This window comes from Tamandua tetradactyla, chromosome 10 (genome assembly GCF_023851605.1).
Source record: "Tamandua tetradactyla isolate mTamTet1 chromosome 10, mTamTet1.pri, whole genome shotgun sequence".
In the NCBI taxonomy this organism is placed as follows: Eukaryota; Metazoa; Chordata; class Mammalia; order Pilosa; family Myrmecophagidae; genus Tamandua; species Tamandua tetradactyla.
In genome coordinates, this window is record NC_135336.1 from 99985465 (window position 1) to 100005474 (window position 20010).

The 20010-nt window shown below is 45.6% G+C and overlaps 1 protein-coding gene across 1 annotated transcript in view; it reads right to left on the reverse strand.

Annotated features, from left to right (window-relative positions):
- The window catches only part of LOC143648683 (nucleolar pre-ribosomal-associated protein 1-like), a 105209-nt gene that overhangs the window by 45697 nt on the left and 39502 nt on the right, over window positions 1-20010 (reverse strand). Inside the window, exons 2-14 of the mRNA XM_077118992.1 lie at window positions 17288-17483; window positions 15846-15983; window positions 13550-13723; window positions 12587-12716; window positions 11661-11783; window positions 10399-10511; window positions 8556-8675; window positions 7062-7178; window positions 6230-6368; window positions 5387-5557; window positions 4202-4395; window positions 2194-2415; window positions 1207-1386 (exon numbers count right to left, since the gene is read on the reverse strand). Coding sequence (XP_076975107.1) covers window positions 1207-1386; window positions 2194-2415; window positions 4202-4395; window positions 5387-5557; window positions 6230-6368; window positions 7062-7178; window positions 8556-8675; window positions 10399-10511; window positions 11661-11783; window positions 12587-12716; window positions 13550-13723; window positions 15846-15908 — 1746 coding nt within the window. The 5' untranslated portion in view covers window positions 15909-15983; window positions 17288-17483. The remainder of the gene's footprint in view (window positions 1-1206; window positions 1387-2193; window positions 2416-4201; window positions 4396-5386; window positions 5558-6229; window positions 6369-7061; window positions 7179-8555; window positions 8676-10398; window positions 10512-11660; window positions 11784-12586; window positions 12717-13549; window positions 13724-15845; window positions 15984-17287; window positions 17484-20010) is intronic.

Sequence of the window (20010 nt, forward strand, 5' to 3'; positions counted from 1 at the left end):
CCTCTCCTTCCCACGGTGCTGGGAGTACCAGGAAGGTTGGCATAGGACGTGGTGAGAGCCACACAGGGCCCAGCAGAGAGTCGATGAGTGCAACATGAAGGAATTCACTGGATGGCAAAACTGAGCTCCACGGTCAGCCAGTGGAGAGGACGAGATGTGCCAAAATGCCAAGATGTGATGAAGATCAATCACCTTCTGATTTCTAATCAGCAGCACTGCTCTCCCCACACATCATGGCTAGCTCCTGAGAGCTGGGGTAGGAGGGCCATGACTTAAAAGGGACCTCATGTCTAGAGCTGAGACCAAACTTCCATGAATATCCATGATCTAGAACTGAAAGTGTTACTGTCTCTACTTCGAGAAGTTGTCTGGGCCTTGAGGGATCCCCTGAGAACCAGCTCTGATACAGCCAAATTTAAACCACTGATCAAGGAGCAGCTGAACAACCTTTGCTAGATTAGAGAAAAAAACTGATTTGGTTGTTCTAACCAGCCTTGCTGAATGCAGTATTTAGGTAACAAAGTTACATCAGCCCCCAGGAATAGAAACAAAACATGTTCTCTCATTCTTAAGGGAAGGAAAAGAAGCCTATCACACTATCTAACCAAGTTTTTTTTTTTTTTAAAAAAAAAGTACAACTACATATTTATTAAGATTGCTTTGCCCCACGTTGATTGGCTGAGAAAGTGTCCCATGGTACCAAGGAAGCTGTGAGCTATGTCTCCTTTTCAAACAAATAAACAAAACAAAACAAAAAAAACAGGTTAAACGTAAACTGAGAGAAATACTTACCAGGCTCCAACTAAACAGTCTGCTTCCCAAGACAAAGGCCAGGGAGGAAACGCTTTTTTTTCTTTCCAGGACGAGCACCTTTGCTATGTTGGCTATAAGGGGCCTTACTCACTGCTCACACTTTCCTCCACATAGGCCAGAACTACTTAAGAGGAAAACCTTCACTCTGAGCTTCTCTAGGTGCCCTAATCACCCAGTATAAGGGAAAAGTGCTTTCAGTGAGGGGGTGTGTGCACAGGTGGTGCCTGGAGAGGTGAATGTGTACACTAGGCCATGCTTATCTCTGGGCAGTAGGGGTATGGATGATTTTAAATATCTTCTTTGTATTTTATGCATTTTCCTACAACGATCACACTTTATTTTTTTAACCACAAGAGCAGAAAGCAAGTATCTGCAGGAGAAGGATGCTGGTACCTTGTCACTGGCCGACTCCAGTGAGGCCATGGTCTCCATGTCCACAAAGAGATCAGCTTCAGCCTGGGTGGCCTGGCACTGCTGCTGGGTCTGGGCATGCAGCTGCTCACCATGGATCACCAGGTCCCTGAGGAGATCTAGGAAGAGCTGCAGGCAGGGAGGTCCTGCACTTCTGCTCAGCTGTGAGAATGAGAGCCATGGAACCCTTAGACTGGGGAGGGCTATCATTGCAACCTCTGTTACTGGAAGATTCCAGGTTATCAGAGGAGAAAGTGTAAACTTTTTTAAAAAGGGGGCAGGTAAAACAGCAACTCCTTTATAGGTGATGTCTATGAAACACCAATTACCTCAAGCAGTAATTTTTAAAAATAAGACACTTAATCCTCCTAATCTTGAGGAAATACAAAGCTTGAATAGAAAAAAAAAAAAGAGGGGGAAAGGCCCACCTCAAAGCCTAAACTAAGAATCTGCAAAGCATAGCAAGGACAAAAAGCTTAGCAAAGAACTGTTGGATTAATGAATTTATAAAAGAAGAAGAGAGAGGGGCGCCCTGCCTGGGCAGATGGTCCAGTTTAATTCAGGAAGGGCCCTGTCCTGCTCACAGCGGCCCCAGCTACAAAGCCAGGGTGTCTGTCTCCCTTTCTCAACAGCTGAAGGAAATGCTGGATTGGCAGCTGAGGCCTGAAGGAAAGAAAGTGGGTGTGCAAATCACCCCCATGAGTGTGCTCCAGGGGGAGGTGAGGCAGTCCAGGCCCGAAAGGAGCACGAGCCAACAGTATAGGGTCCCGAGTTCTAGTCCGGACCTGTGGCCTGGGTGTGTTGGGTACCAGCCTCCTCAACAATGTGAAGTGAGTAAGCATCCTTCTTGCTCCGGGGCCCTCTAAATGCTGTTACTCAGTTTGGAGTCAACACAGAGAAGGCAAAGTTCTCTGGAGGTGGACCTGTGGGTGCCTGTGGGGGCTGGAGGGGTGGCAGCAGCAGCCTAACCTGGCCAAAGTTCTCCACGGTGCTCCTGAGGTATAGTAGCACATGTCTCGCTGAGCGTGGCACCTGGTGCATGGGGAGATGCGGGATGGCTGCCCGCAGGCGCGCCTGCACCTGCTCATCCAAGAGCACACCCTTGCTCTCGTAGGCCATCTTCAGCAGGGCGGCAAAGGAAGAGTCCGAAGAAGGAGCCCAGAGGACAGGGTTGGCTGGTGTCTGAAGTGGCTTGGGGAGACAGCAGAAGCCCAGAGAAAAAGACAAGTCATTACAAGCAAAAGGTGTAATGGTCTGATAAAGCAGTACAGGTGACATTCATAACGAAGGGATAGCTCACAATAATCGCTAATACTGAAAAACAGATGAGTGTTATTTTAAGCAAATAAAGTCTTGACTCTATCAGTTGCATGCATTTTCCCCAAGCGTGTCAATGCTGACAGATGGGAAGGCATGGAATTGGGGAGGTGTTTACACACTTGGGAGAACATACGCCACAGCTGGGAGCCTTTTGGGACACAATTCTCATCACCATCGCAAACACTGGTGACTGGAAACTGTGGGAAAGAACCCGAGAAAGGAACCGGTTCTGTGAGCTACATGCTTTCTAAAGGGCCTTCCAGGAGCCATGGTCAGAATACTTTGCTGGGAGAATAGGAAGACAAAGGATAGAACACACTGCTGGAATTCGTCTGCCTGAAACTGAAGTTGAACATTTTTCCTAACATAATTTTCAAACAGTAGTCTTTCTTTACCCTTCATGGCCTGTGTTAATTCCAAACATTCAATTTCCCAAGGCTAAGAAATCTCACAGCCACCTGTGTCATGAAGCTCAGCGGTACTGGGCCAGCAGTAGCAGCAGCATCTGGGAGTTTATCAAAGACTAAAATTCCTGGGCTCCACCCCAGACCTACCAAACCAGAAACAGGGGGCAGGTCCCAGTGATCTCTGAACAACTCCCAGGGTATGGAAATCACTGATGGAATATATTCAACAGAGAACTGGTATACACATCTCGAGTGCTTAGGAGGTTTAGCTCTGCACTTCTTACACCAACAACCCTGTGGCACAGCTGTCCTGATGCTCCACCTAAGGCCGATCAGCCGAGAACATGGCAATGATTGCTTGGGGTATCACCTCTCTAGCCAATGCCCCAAACCCTGATGCCATCAATGACTGGTAGTGGGAGCCACCTCGTGCCTTAGTTTTCCTATCTGTACAGTGAGGATAATAAGAGTCTTGACCTACTTCTGAAAGTTGCTGGAAGTGGCTTAAAACTTAAAACGGTATGGGGCATTACCACGGGGCCTGGCAAACAGTAAAGTGCTATTGACATTAGCTGCCACTACCCCAAGATCATGAAACAGAGCTCTTCAACAGCCAGCTTCTAAAAGTGCAGCTAAAAATTTAATGAGTTAACAGAAATGTCGCTAACACTGATTCCTTGCCCTACCCAGCACTTGTAAATACTTGGTTCTAGAACTGTAGCACCCCATTACAAGAATATACTTCCAACTAAAAGAAAAATTCTCTTCTGCACTTTCCATTCCTTGTTGAGCAGAAAAGAGCCTCCTGGGGGGCCTTAGGAGGCCAGGTCTGCCAGCTGAGCACAAATAAGCCATGGGACCTCCTAAGGTCTGCAGAAGAGGGCTAAGAAACAAGTGGGCACAAATAACTCATCAGGAAAATGAAAAATGGCAAACTACCCCAAGTAGTAACAGTGATTAGCCAGTTATCATTATTACAGAGCCAGTGGGAAATTTAATTCTGCTGCTTCACCGAGTTCTTTGTGTTTCAGTCATATTGACAGGGCAGCAGAGCTCATGTAGGGGAAATTTAGAAGGTTCAGTAATTTTGCCCTACAAGCTATATGGCTAAAAAGCTATGCAACTATGACTCACAGGAAGAAACCACGCTGCCAAGATTTTCTAAAGAAAACCCCACGTTTCTTTAGAAAACATTTCTAAACTTTTCTTTTTTTCTATGGGAAATGATCCCAGGAGCAGCTGAGGCTCACCAAGGCCTCCCAGGCCTGCTCCGGGATCCAGAGGCTGTAGTATCCATTAAAGCAGCAGAGCTGAGCACAGCAAGGTGAGTGTGGAGGCTCCAGCTTGTCATAAGCTTGAAGCAGAAGACACAGAGCCAGGGGGTCCCTCTGGGTGTGTAGGAGGTCCGTCAGTACAGCTGTCAGATACAGCACGATGCTTTCTCCTGCAAGGGGATGAAATGTATATGGGAAGGGGTTTGCTGGGGCCAGCCTTCTGTGACTCATCAACACTAACTCATGCCATGGATAGTCAAGATCCAGAAAAATGCAGGCACACTCCAACAGGGGCCAGCCACATCACCGTACTGAAAAGAGGATGCTACCCCTGCAGATTGTATTAACACAAGGTCAGATCTTAGGTCCTGAGGCCTGGAAGTGGAAACCCAAACAAACAGGAGGGGAGACAAAAGCCATTCGGGCTGGGACCCGCTAGGTGCTCACCAATCCATTTCCTCTTCCTTGGCCCACAAGTCTCCCCTAAACTTAGGCTGGGACCACATGACAGTGGGCAGCCCCTTGCAGGCCTGATATACGCCCCTCAGCATGGCTGTCCACACCCTTCTGCCCTTCTACAGTGACCCTGGGAGTCAGATGTGGAGAGGATATAAGTATAAGTTGGGAGCAGCAAGGACTGGAGCCACTACTTGTAGGACAGTCACCTAGGAGAGCAGCTTGACCTGTGCTGGACTAAACCAAGGTCAAGAAACAGCCTTTACTCAGAAAACCCCTGAAGGGTTAGGGCCAGCTTGTTGCTGCAGCAAAGCCTGATTCCCCTGACTAGTTCCCCCACTGTGATCTACTATGTGAGCACTTCTGGGGGATACTGGCAAGTACACAGGATCCAGACCCTCGGCATCAAGGTGTCTAGGAAAACTACTGAAGGGAGAACATCTGTGTTATGGCTGGTGTTCACGCGACCAAACACATTATTTCAGACCTGCCCTTCAAATGACCAATTTCCCAGCTGCTTTGCCGGCCTGAAGACCCTATCACTATACTCCACTCTTGGCGCATGGGTAGCCGTCACTTGGGTCCCAACTACTGTGAGCTTGGGTGTTGGGCAATTGTTATCAGAGGCCTCAGAATCCCACTTCTAGATCCCACAGACCCGGATGGCCCAAGGCAACCAGAACATTCTGACTATGCACAGAATACCTGCTTCATTTTCTGCCCCAAGGAGCAATTTATTCCGGGCTTCCAGTGCCGCAGGGACCAAGGCACTGAAAGGAAACGTGAGCAGGACCATGTCTTCATTCAACAAGAACCCAATTTCCTCATCCAGGTCTTCGCTGCCCTCTACCAGGACGTCCACCATGTCCAGAACATCTGAGACAGAAAAAGGGAATCAGGCTGAGACAAAAGCCACCCACAGATTCTGTTGCAAATAACCCCATAGGGAGGGATAAGCGAGAGAACATTTGCAGAGAAGGGAAAAAGTAAAAGCTAATCTTACGGGGGTGGGAAGGTAGAGGGTGAGGGAGATGATGCCCAGGAGCTTGACCCTGAGTTTCCAGGCAAACAAGCCCAAATCTGAGAGGCAAATTAGGGTAAGGGTTCAAGCACAGACTAGAGCCAGAGTGTCTGAATTTAAACCCTGACTGTGCTACTATAATAGCTGCATGAGCTTGGGCAAGTTACTCAACCTCTCTCTGCCTCAGCTACCTTAATCTACAAAATAAGAATAATAACAATACCTTCCTTTTCAGGCTGTTCATGAGGTTTATGTGAGTGCAGGTTACAAAAAGCTTAGAATATCACCGGCACACTAGTAAATACTGCACAAATAAAAACATTCCAGCAAATCAGTTCTGTACCTATTTCTCATTATATTAACAAATAAGGCCATTTTCATTTCAGAAAAGGCTGACCTCACAATGCAAGGAAATGGGATTTTTCACTTTCCATACAGACATTACTGCTACTCTCGTTCTCTGTCTCTAAGTGGCCACCATAGCACAATCTTCAGAAGCCCAAGCAGGGTGAAGGCATGGCTCCTACCATCAATGTGGGAGACAGGGATGCTGACATCATCGGTGTCCTGCCTTGTCATCGCAGCCTGCAGTGTACTGGCTTCTTGGACAAAGTCAGATGCTCTGTCTGTGTATGAATAGGGGTTCGCCACCAATGTCAATAAAATCTGTATGTTAAGGATCCAAGTGGAAAACATTTAGACAGTCACAATGAAATTAAAATAAGCCATAAAGATGACACGTCAAAATAAAGGGAACACTAAAATGTTCACAGTTCTTAACAAGAACAACTTTAAAGTTTGTGTTTTGAATTTTCTGCAGGATTTTTTAAAAATCTCCTTTTCAATTATTTTTTATTTCATGAATTTATATTATCTAATATTACTATAATAAAAACATCCCCTTTTAGTATTCTACTGTTTTTTTTTAACATGGGCAGGCACCAGGAATCGAACCCAGGTCTCCGGCACGGCAGGTGAGAACTCTGCCACTGAGCTACTGTGGCCTGGCCTCCACCACTTTTAACAGTGCTTTTCATTTACCCCATTCCCTTGTGCAAAAGCAAATTACCAAAGGAAATGAGAGATGTTATTTTTTTACATGATTTTTTCTGTAACCCCCCAACTTTCTAATTAAAAAAAAGGAGTGGGGGATGAGAAAGCATATAGTAATATATTCCCATTTTAGAGTCTAAACTCAGTAGCTCCTGAAAGTCTTAGCAAGAATGACAAACTAAGCAAGGAAGAGAAGCCTTCCGGCATAGGTGCATCAAAAACGTTGTAGGTAGTCTAAGGAGAACTTAGTATAATTATCCTCCAAACAGGCTCCTTTCACACTGAAGGATGGTAAGATGTGCTTACACTTTCCAAAAACTGAATCACAGTTTCTTTTTTCTCTTCCATGGTGTCATCTAAGTGCTCTAGCCACAGTTCCAGCTCCTTCCAGGTGTACTCAAACACTCCAGTGTCCCGCAGAATCTGTTGCCAGAAAGCACTCAGTGAAAAGTCTGGATGGAAACTGCCCTCCACGGGAGCCAAGGCACACAATACAGGGACCTAAGTGGCCAGAGTGGGTGAAACCCTCATCCAAAGGCAGATTTTCCTCAAAAGCTACTCTTACAAAATGAGATTCCCATTGTGTTCTATCAAATAATAAAAAAGGAGAAAATTCTGCTGCTCTTTATGAGTCTGATTTTCCACCTGGCATTTCACAAAGACCCAGATAAACACTTCTGACTGTAACTGCTCACAGCTACTCAACCCTCAGTGTGTACGTCCTTCTCCGAGACAACCAGTGACATCACATCATCATCATCTCAAGGGAGTACCTTCAGAGTCAGACCCTAGTGGAGAAGCACTCACCATTTCTGACAGAACAGAATTTGTTATGAGGCAGTATTTAAAACCTGATCCGAGCAATTGGGGCCTGTACGGTGGCCTCGTGGCATGGAGTCCAATAACAGAGCCCAAGGGATGGATCCCTTACCTCACCAATTCCACATTCACAGTTCATGGCCACAAACGCTGGCTGGGTCAACCCTACCATGGCCCTGTGGAAATGGTGACCTGGGGGACAAGGCCTGGAGGTTCCTGGTCTTCAACTGAGGAGGCTAAAAGGCAGGAGAGTTATCAGCACCTCAAAAAAGGTAAAAACTCCACACCCAATAAACAATGAGCAGGATCTGTGTCACTGTGCCCAAGCTGTCTGCTACTTAGAAGATAGGAGGCACTAGATCTCTTATTTCTATGGCAAGACCTGATGCTGCCCCAGAAAAACTTGTACCATGTATAGGAAAGAAAAGAAAAAAACAAACTCATTCTTCTCTTCCTTGAATTTTGATTGGACACCTGTTCTGTGGATGACGGACAAGGTGAAAAGGCTGAGAGCCTGGAGATGAGGGAAGACACAAAACCTAAACAGTTTCCCAAGAGGGGCTGGAAATCTAAAATTGAGCTTATGATGTACCAGATACAACCTACTAACTCATCACATTTATGCGTTAGAGTACATATACACCACGGACCCGTGGTTTTACTATCCCCATTTACCATAGGAAAATCACGTCCATAGAAGATGAGTGAGTAATTTGACCACTACCAACCAGGACATAGTAGGATCAAGATTCAAATCTAGGAGGACTTGAAAGCACTTGTTTTTCCCACATGATTATGCTGCCTCGAAGAAATGCAGCTAAGTGTAAGACACCACATGTTAAAACTGCCATAAAATCTGTTCTTAACTTTACAATAGTCCCAAGCGCATCCTTAATTCAACACCAGTTTATTAAGCACTAACCACAAGAAATACCTGTACAAAAGGCTTCTCAGAATTAGAAACTGATAGAAAATGCTCACCTTCATAATCAGAAGTTTGGTTGATGCCTTGAGTTGTGAATGGCTACTGCTCACAAACATTTTCATCAGTAAATAAAACACCGATCTTTCTCCTCCAATAATTTCTGTATCTGGGCCTTCCTAGAGTTTGAACGATATCACATAAAAACAACAGGCTATCATTTGCTGAACACCTGTAGGATGTTAATATACAGCTCAGCGAGACTGCTATTATTCCATCCATGAGGAAACTCAGAGGAGTTAGGTAGCTCATCCAAACCTCACCCTGCAGAATAGCCGCAGCCACAGCTAACAACAATAAGTATACATGGCCCTCCTCATGAGGTAGTGTTGTTCTAAGACCCTGCCATTTGACTCAATCCTTCCAACAATCCTACATTGCCCTATTTCACATATGTGCAAATGGAGGCACAGAGAAGGCAATTAACTTGCCCAAAGTCACACAACTGTTAAAGAGCAGAGCTGGGAATCAAACCCAAACAGTCTTGTTCTGCCTGGGGTGGGGGAAGAGAATAGGATCCCTGGGCTGACTCCACTGCAGGCTACACTGGCTCCATTTCATCAGGATGCAGGTCTAAATAGAATCAATTACTTACACATATAATGTGTCCTCTTACAAAAGCTTCTGGGCTCTGAAGAAGTGTTCTTCAGAGAAGTATGGAGCTCTACATCCCAAACCCTATATCTTGTCAAGGCTATGCCACTACAGCCCCCAGCAATGAGAAAGGCAGTAAACATCATGAACCACGGGGTTAACTCAGCTAGCAGAGCAAGCTGGCTGACATATCTTATAAGCATAAGTTGGGGCACGGGAGATAAACCAATAGTTAAATAATGGTGCTTTCAAATGAAGAAGTCTCTATTCACTTTCTAATTAAAGTGTCAGGAAGCCCCTTGCCCCAGTTCAGCGGGAATAGAAAGCAATGCACACGGTCCCCTTGCTTGTCATCTCTGTGGTCAATGGCAGTGACATCAGAGTGAGATGTAAAGGCTGAGGGCAGGGCCCTGGGCCGGACTGTCTGGGTCAAGTCCTGGATCCATCAGTGACAGGTGGGACCTGGCAGAATTAACCTCTCTATGCTACAGTTGCTTTGTCTTGAAATTGGGTTTGATGAGCTGACTCAGAAAGCCCAGCATATCATACACACGCAGTAAGAAAAATCACCAGCCAGGTGAGTCTTAAGAAGAGTGTTTATGGGATGTAAAAATGCCAACATCCACATCCATGCTAGTGGTTTTACAGAAGACCTAAGTCAGTAAAAAAAAAAAATCTGTACTACTGAGAAACACTCCTAGACAGCACTTAATACTGCTGTGTCATTCCCCCCCTCTTTGTAGAGATGATATGAAAGCCCTCTATATTTAAATATACACATAGGCATATGAGTTTCCCTTTATTTATGTTTTCTATAAAAGTCAAACATGACATTAAGGGCACAGAAAAGAACTCTAGCAAACTGTACTGATTTTTCCTACATCTTCAACCCTCTCCTAGCTTGGTAGCTATTCCCATCTGTTTTAAGTTCTTACAGGATGAGGACAAAGGACAGGAATGCATTTTATTTAGTTAATTAAAAGAAAAGTTTTTAAATGATAAGAACTATGAAAATACTCAAGATAGAAAATACCCAACAATAAATTTTCAACAGGGACACGTGAAGTACCCTAGGCTTACAAAGGCAGGCCTCTGAGGTCACAGCTAGGGGACCTGGCCACCACTCCAGACCTTCCCTCCAAAAGGGGAAACTCTCCCTGCAGTTCCCCAACTCAGTCAGGGGTCTGGTCCTGGTGGAAATTTCCCGCTATAAAGCTGGCTAAGGGCAGAAAGGTCACCAGTTCCTACCTGTGCCTTTAGCCACAGGAATTTGCTGGCAGGCAGTTCCAGGGCCACCTTGAGGATGTGATGCTGCAGAATGGGGGGCACTGCCTCCCGCAGGCCCTGCTCTGAGATGACACCTGCAGAAAAGAGGAAAATCAACAGAAAAGTCATGGAAAGGTGGGTCCACCACTGTCTCAGGCCATAAAAGGCAGAAAGAATCCTCTGCCAGGAACTAAAGAGGGTGGCATGTGGCTCATTGTCCCACAGGCTGTGACGTGCCCAGGAACACTCACCTTGCCCATGTGCTTCTCCCCAGTCACACCCTTCCAGGGAAGGCCCAAATCCCACGTGCCCAGGGAAGCCCTTCCCTGCCACCCGGCACACGCTGAGCTCTTCCGACAGACTGAACACCAGTGCTGTGCCACGTTGAAGGTTTCTCCTTAATGTTAACCCAGCATGTGTGTGGAGGGGGGTGCTTTTTCCCCGGGCTCTAAGCATTTGTGGAGAGACTGTGCTGAGCCTGTGACTGGGTCTTTATCCTCTCACTGGTCTGAGTCCCTTTGTTTGGGAATGACACAGCTACCAAATACTAAATGGCCACATTTGTGTACATTTCACACTCACAGCAAAGAGAAACCTTGCACCTTCATATAGTTAAAAATGAATTACAGTTTCTGAGGATGGTGTTTCACTAGTTTGCATAAATTCCAAGAATAGTATTTTTGCAAGTGTTCTTTCATAGGCCAATTAAAGTCAATTTTATTGGGCAAACAACACCATCAGGGTAACATGTCTAGACCACTGCAACATCACTTTTGTAAGATGTGGTCTGAACCTGACTCAGTGGGGTGAAATATGAAGTAACCATGTTCAAAGTGCCTTGGCATGAACTGTACCCTCTGCTGAGGGCCTCCTATTTTGCTACCTTCTCTGTAACCTGGGGCAGGGGGTTGGGCTTAGAAAAGAGGTGCTGGAGTTAACTTTGGATGAGTTGATTATGGATTGTCCATGGCAAACAACTCAGGCCAAGATGGCTGGTCTCTTCTCTCTTCGCCATCCTCACTGATCCTAAGGGCTCATCTGGCTTATTTTGAAAGAGGCCCAGCTATTTAAAAAATACTGTTCTAAATGAAAACAACCAGGCTGGTAGGTCTGGCATCCTAACTAGTCTCCCCACCATCAGCCTTTGTGATCTCGGCTCCAGAGACTCAGCTCTGGTTTACTGGTGCTTCCTCCCACTCTACCCGCAAGAGCAAGGAGGGTGTCTGCAGACTCTGAAAATGCACCTTTCAGAAGCTTGCTGAAGTCAAAGTTGTACTGCATGATCAGGTGGGGAGCCACCTTCTGGTAGAGGCATATGACCTGGAGCAGAGCAGCTTTCAGGAGAATGGTCTCTGCATCATCTGAAACTTTCAAAAGGAGGCAGGTGGAATTGAAAAAATACTTGTAACAATAACAATGAGCATGACTGTTTTGGAAACCCATAGCTTCTCTAACAAAAAAGGAAAAAATCCGGAACAAGCACACAGTCAAGCCATATATGACACGTCATCACAGTTACCTGCAGGTTGAAATGGGGGAAGTAGCAGAGACGCCCAGCTAGAGTGGGAACGGACACTGGGCTGTACGCACCCCCTTAACTAGATTCAGAAGTCTATGTGGCAAAAGAGGGACCTGAACTGGTCCCTCTCCCACTCCCGTGCTGCAGCATCCTGCATAAATAGAGGCAACTGACCCTCATGGTAATGCCATGGGGATTAAAGAGTAAGAAAAATTCTAAGCGAAGCCCACTGCCCACCCAGTCCCAAGGTCTGAACTGATATTTGCTGCTACTGTATTCTGTTACAATGGGCACTGCTGAGGCCACCTCTCTCTGCAGAGTGAAACAGAGGGCCCCATTAAAAGGCCAGAATGAGCATGGCACACAGTATTCGAGTCTTAGAGACATACTGCTTGGGTGCATTTCTAGTACATGCTAAAATTCAACAGGCCTATTCAATTTTAATTCTCCTCCCAAAGGGAGAACATTTCTGAGCAAAAGAGGACACAAGATGTGTTCCCACTGGAAAGGTCTTCCAATGGGAATTGCTCTGAGGGCCTTCCAGCTATAAGCCATTCTAGCTCCTTCAGTTGACCTGCTTGGGCAAAACAGCAGAGCCCCCCCACAAATAACAGGGACCCCAAAAGCAGCAGCCCCCACGCAAGCCCTCACCACACTGGTGATTCACACTGGCAGAGGGAGCCATGTCTCCCCTCTTCCTTCCTTTCTCATCATCTGGTTTCATCTCTTGCTTTCTAAGTGACTGCCAGACCCACACAATCGTGTTCAGGTCTGGTAAAATCTAGAAGGGAAAAACAAAAAAGCAAGATTCTTCTTCATTAAATAATTTTTATTAAATAAATAAATATTTCTTCATTAAATAATGAAGAAAAGCAAATGATCTGACCACACACTACCAAGGAGAAGCAAACAACAGAGGAAGGAGGCACCAGTACACGAGTGTGTGTGTGCCTATGGGCAGGAGATGGGAGGGGGCGAGGAGGACAAGCCAAGTTCTCTGTAGACTCCGTTTTGCTGGATAATTTCTAGAATTGGACACAGTGAGGATTTGCTGGGGGGCTGAAAGTAAGTGCCAATCTTTCCAACAAACCCCTGGTGTCTCATTCACCTGAGCAAAATGCATTGGGAATCCAGAAACACTTCTTAAGACCAGCAGGGCAACCTGCCCATCGGGACCTGGGCTCTAGGCCACAGGCTGGGGGCTGGGCCACAGTGATGCAAGTATGGGCCGTGATGGGGAGCAGGGATAGAGGAAGGACACACAGGGACTCCTGATGAGGCCTGAGCTGGGAGCACCAGAAGCCACATACTGTCTCTGTGGGGAAACAAGCACATCTTCTAAATTATGATTTTGCAAAAGGACACTGGCATCCTGTTTTAAGTGGGACATCACTGTCTATGATGGAAAGTAGAATGTTTCATCAACTACTGCTTCTCATCCTTGCAACCCTGCCTGCCAGCCTTTCCAATCCTGCAGCTTCAGAGAACCTTTGCTCAGCACCCTCCTCTGTGTCCCCAAGATGGCCTTTCCTACCTGGTGTCCTGACTTGTGAGTTCTCTAAGGAAGGTCCTCAAAACATTTCTAGAAAGGTCAAACCTGATTTCGAGGCCTACCTTGCTCAGGGCCTCTCTGAAAATCCGCACAAACTCTTCCATCATCACAGGTGTATACACACCTGAGTCCTGCCATGCCGCTTTGTTCAGGCAGTAGTCAATGGTTTTTAATGCTCTCTTCAAAATGATGGAAAGGAGGGCTAGAGCTGTGTGTCTCACTGATATGCTCTCCAACTGGAAAGAAAAAAAGCATCAAACCCATAGACGTCTTTAGGATCTGGGATAGTACCCAAAAGAATTAAAGTCTAGATGCTGACTCAAGGAGCAGCCCAGGAACTCACTAAAAATGCAGACTCTCAGGCCCCTACCCAAGACTGTTTGAACAAGATCCCAAGTGATTCACTTGAGTTTAAGAAGCACTGGCTGGGATACTTTAGATTATGAGGTATAAACGGACAGATTCTCTGATTTACTTTTCATTCATAACTACAGTATCCCATTCTACCAGCATTCTGATTAGGTGAGATTTCACTGGATGCCTACATTGTACACTAAAGAGATAAGACATTAAACATCCTAAAGCAATAATGACTCAGACACCATAATTATTAAAGTCAGGGCTCCAGAATATCGGCCATATGTATACCCAAAGGGTTTAGAGCAAAAAGCCCAACCAAAAGCCTGAGACCATGCCTCCAAACACTCGTTATTTTCCATTCCTAAAATAAGCAACCTTCATTTTGATTCTAAAATGTCTGCTATTCTGAAAAATGTCAAATAATGCTGCTGTAATGAATAAAGGAAAGATGCAGAAAAAACAAACAAACAAAACCACTCATAACGCCCCCCTCCAGGTATCCTTGAACCATTGAGTCTGGCTTCTACTAAATGATTGTGTGACAGTGCCAGCTTTCACTGAGGGCATGTGGGAGGAGAAGGGCAAAGGTGCAGCTTCTTCCTTGTTAGCACTGGACCTGCCCGCCAACAGCAGCACTTGACAGGAGAAAAAGACATTCTCCACCACTGAGATTGTCCTTGTAAATACTCCATCCACAAGGATGGAGCACCATTTCAGAGGCATGACCCCTCTCCCCATGAGTGAGAAGGGACATGCACCAGCCAGCCAGTGGTAAGTCGTGGGGGACTGGAAATGCAGCCAGTCAGATTAAATAATCTTCGACCCAGAAAGGAGGCATCTGGCCTATTCCTTTCAATTCTCTTTTCTTGCAAACCCCTTAGGATAAAATATTAATGTCTTCTGCAGAACAGATGGGAAAAGTTGCTGGTTCCTAATTTTGCTTATTATGATCTGATAAACAGAAGAAAAGGCTGTTCCTCCTAAGTACCACCCAGACCTCACTGTCTATTCTCCCCTCTACCACCCACTCTCAGAACAAACCTTGGGGTTATCAAAAAGTATTTAATCCTACTAGACAAATGAATGAGCTCAACCCATATTACAGTAACTGCCACCATGTCTCACCACTGGGACCAATCTCTGCCCACAATTGAGCCACAGCAGACCCTGGTCAGACCACAACCCACTAATGCTCACACAACCACTTGGCCTGCCTGGGTCGGCCAGCAAGGTTAGGAGCTGTAAGGAGACTCCACATGCCCCTAGAATCCAGGTCTTGAACCCACTCTGAAAGTCCAGTCTCTCCCCAGGTAGGCCTTGAGGCAATGTGGGTTGGAGGGAAGTGGTGGAGACAGAGTGGCAAGATCCTGGGCTCAGGTGCACCAATAATTCAGAGCTGTTCACCCATGCCCATGATGCTGCCAAAAGAGATGCATGAATTCCCTACAAATGGGGTTTCTAATGGGACCTGGGGACCTCTGTAATAGTGAAATTAGAAATTCAAACGTCAATTTGATCCATGAACCCATCCTTTGAAAATGCCTGAAGACAGTTGGACTCAGAAATCTTAACTCTACTCAAAAGAGAGGACTTGCTGGGCAGATTTCATTCCCACTCTGTCCAGAAACTCTAAATTAATGAGATTTTAATAGACAACATTACACAGTAACTGAACACATTCCTGATTCAAACACTGCCCCTCCCTTAGGCAGGCCTAGTACTACGGAGGACCCTGAGGACGAGGCTCCGTGGTGGAGCAGAGATAATGGCGTGAAGTCAGTTGCACTCTGGAAGTAAAGAGCCTCCAGGTCCTGGCAGCTCACCCAGCTGGCTGGACAAGGTTACTTAGGGGGTGATTTCGAACCAAAGCCCCTGTCCTGGGAGCGTCATAAACTCACTGACAAAACAAAGACACCCAGGCCGGCATTTGCAGAACGATCACACAGGCCGGGTTAAGCAGGAGAAAGCTCTACAAGTGGTGTAGCCACGTGCCCTTACATTCAGTGCCTGGGTGAACATCATCTTGTTGCACACCAGGGGTACAGTGGTCACCATCACCATCGGGAGGAGCTGAGGCAGCGGGATAAACTCTCTGGTCTGAAATGCCCGGGAAATCTCCGGCTGGGCCTTGTAGATCTATGAAAAGAAAAGATCAGTAGTTGATGCTGGAGGTAAGATTCCAATCTGAGGGAAATTTTTGGCACTCAACAGTGAAGTCATTCCAATCAAATAATTATAGGGAGGAAGGTCTGGGACTCGCCACAGGGAAGGGGGGCTGGGAGAGGAGCCACAAAATCCACCTGTTGAAGACAAGTCAGGCTACAGGGGTGAGACCCTCTCTCTCTCTCTCTCTCTACGGAGCAGATACCTTCACAGCAGACCCTGGGCCGTGGTCTGAAAAGCCTTTTAAAGCCTCAGATGGCAAATAAACCACTGCAAGAACCACTGAGAACAATGGTGTTCCCTCTCAGTTCCAGCAACTGCCCGCACCTAACAAGTATGTGATCTCTTGTAATAGCCCTTTGGGTTAGAGATACTTGACATTTTTTTTTTAATGTCTACAGGTGTCCAAACTAAACCACAAAATGAAGAAATTTCCCTGAGGCCAGCCCACTAGACTAGTAAGGAGCCAAGTGAGGATCCAAGCTCAGACCTTGAAGGCCACGGCCATGCCCCATCCCTCCAGACTCCACCTACCAGGAGAGCAGACCCAGGAGGAGTTCCTGCTGGGGGTGCCAGCTGACAGAGCCATTGCCAAAATGGGGAAGGAGGGCATCCTCTCACCCCAGACATGTGGGGTCCTCAAGAAAAATGTAGTGATTACACAAGTACAAGCTTGTTTTACAGAGAAGATTATTCCAGGCTGTGGTACAAGAAAATCCCAGGTACTGCACCATTAGGCAGGCCATACATCAGAGGGACAGTGTGACCAAGCCAGGAGACACTGCCCAAGGATCTGTAGTGAGTCCTTTCACTGGTAGACAGAGGACAATGGCATCCATAACCAAAAGGAAATTAATATGTCCACTTACACAACCAGTTCAATACCGGTGTTCAAAGCCACATTCATGGCCTATTTCAAATTTCTTTAAGCACCTGCGACAGCCACCTTTAAAAACTAGCCTACAGTTTCGATGTTTTACTCATTGCCTAAGTAAGCTGAGACTCAATAAGACTTTACATCTGCCTAAATGAAGGAGATGAAATTGGCTCAACAGACTCAAAAGACAAAAGTCTCAATGAAAGCAAAATGCCACACTCAGGGGAAAAAGATACCAAATTTGTATTATTCAGAACAACTCCTGAAGAACCACTGGAGAAGTTACTGCACCTTATACAGATGGACAGACCAGAACATGATTTCCTCTCCCCTCTGCCCACCAACCCACTCCACTCCACCTCTGACCCTACTTCACAGACTAAGCATTCCAGTTTCTTACCTTATTCAGGAGTTTGATATTATTTAACCAAGTAGACTTCACCCTTGGCAGGAAGGAAAATGTTACTTCCCTGAAGTATCTGTGGAGCAGGTCTGGGCACACCCTGAGGATGTTCACCACCAGTTCGGCCACCAGCTCGTCATCTGCTGCGGTTTTCAACCCCAGTAAGAAGTGCAACAGTGTCAGGTTTCCTCCTCTGTTAGAGAGAGAGAGTAGAGAGAGGGGATGGCAGAGTTTTCAAAATACACTGAGAGCTCATAACAACAATAACAGCAGCTCTCCTGAATCATGTTCAGTAATTCAGGCAGCAATGGGGCAGATGTGAGTTTTGGTGGATTCATCCCCACCAATGACATAAAGTGGGATGTTTTCATGGCCTATGGGGTTCCATTGCTCTGCTGACTGGTTGAAAAAGTCTCTGCTTTGTCCTGCTCCCCATCTTATCCTCCCTTCTCTCTCCTCACCTAAATTCGACTTTTTTTAAAGAGAGGAAGGAAATCATTCTCCTTATCCATTCACCTATGTCACCTACTTATCGGTCTGCCTGGAAGTTAAGGCTAATGTACAGGGCAAAATCAGCAGGGAGGGGCCCATGCCCCAAATTTTTATCTTAAGATTAAACTGACCTCTTTCCACTAATGGTACACAAGAAAGTTACCTGTGTAAAAATATATATGTATATATCATGTACTTTTCTTCTTCTTCTTTCTTTGCCTACTTTTTTTTGAAAAGATGAACACATTTTCTTTTTAAAAAACAAAGTGCTCAAAAACTGCCACATACTCAACAGTGCCTGAAAATATTTCTAAAATGCCACAAGTAGGCACAAAATCCTGGCACGAGATGGTCTCTGTTTTTAGCTTTATTTCAAATGTCTACACCTTCAGAAACCAAGGCAGCTTAGGAAAAATACCTGCATGAAAATATTCAAAAGTTTGCCCAAAGTGGGCAAAGTATGAACAAAGTCCCAAAATATGAGCACTTGATTACAAATTTAAAAGGCAGGAAAACCTGTGGACATCAAAATTTGACTGAAGACAGCAATCTCACCAGGGTCTGCAGGACCAGGCTACAGGCTGGGTTTGGCCTCCACCCAATGTCTTCTCATGTCAAGAGATACTTAACCCTGGGCCATGAAATCCAGGAACACCCCACTATCTGCCTCATTTGCATCCCAGGTTGATAATTTCTAGGGTTCCCACATAGGTTGAGAAAAACTAAGAGGCTACAAAGCAGCTTTATATATTATAATAATTTAAAAAAAAAAAAAAAAGAATTACCCATCCCTTCTTTAAAAAAGGTTTGAAATTCTTCCCATGAAAATTCTGTTGAGCAAACCAAATAATGTAATTGATACTCCCAAATGATTGGAAGTGTAAGTCTACAAAGAGTACTAAAAATACTATTACCATAGTTTTTTTCTTTTCAATCAGCAAGGAATAAAACAAACAGCACTTACATTCATACCATGTTCACCACCTGCCCCAGCTCTGTAAGGCAGGTGCCATTTCTATCTAGTTTACAGATGAGGTGATAGAAGCAGAGGGGTGGGTCGCCTGCACAGGGTTTCACATTTAGGCTCAGACTGAACCAGCTGTCAGGTTTCAGAATCTGTTTTCTGAATCCCACACACCAAGGATTGGCAAACCGTGGCCAGTTTCTCTGAGTGTATTTTCATTGAAATATAGTTACGTCCACGTCTTTATCTCTATGGCTGCTTTTGGGCTACCACTGATTGACAACTAATTAGTCACAACAGAAGATGTGTGGCCCACAAAGCCTAAAATATCTACTTTCTGGCTTTTTATACAGAAAGTTTGCCAACGCCTGCTCTGCACAGGAGTGTCTCGCTTATTCCAAGCACCTCTTCTGGGTCAGACACTCCTGGGCATGGGGGATCCAGCAGGGAACAAAACAGACTGGTTTCCATTCTGATTCTAGTGTGGATGGTGACCAGGTGAGGAGCAGATATACATATGCACAAGGTGGTGCTATGTCACAGTCAGAAGCATAACCAGGCAAAAATGCAGTGACAGCAGAGGGTTAATACAGAAAGGGGTGCCGGAGAAGACCTTCCTGAGTGGGTGACAATGGCATGGGGACCTGAATGAAATGAGGGAGCATTTCTGGAACCAGCCATTTTAGTTTTTTCAATGTTTTCTATTAGATCCCCACAAACAAAATCTCTTTCCTCTCCCCTAAGCACAAATATTTATTTCTCTTTTGCCCCTGGCTTCCAGAATTTATGTGAACCAAAATTATTCCTAACAGACTGGGACCCTCAAGCTGATTCAAAATGCTCATTAAATGATCATCTATTTCACGGATCTACTTATGAAGAAAAAATATAAAAAGGGGGAGTTTGTCTCAAGCATGGTGTTCTATTATATTAGACTGAAAAAGTGCCCTGTACATTTCACCATGAAAATAAGCTCAAACTTACTGATGAGAGAAAAACCACAATATAACAAAAATAAAATTAAACAAAACAAAATAAAACAAATGACAATGAGAAATAAAACAAGTCCAGCTTCCGGGTCAAGATGGCGGTTTAACAACATGCACATTTTAGTTCGTCCCCCAGAACAACTAACTACTAAATAACCAGAAACAGTACAGAACAGCTCCTGGGGCCATGTCAGTGACCAGACACACAGCATACCCCAGTCTGGACCAGCTGGAACAGCTGCGAGCACCCCCCAGAACCATGAGTTCCCAAAGCT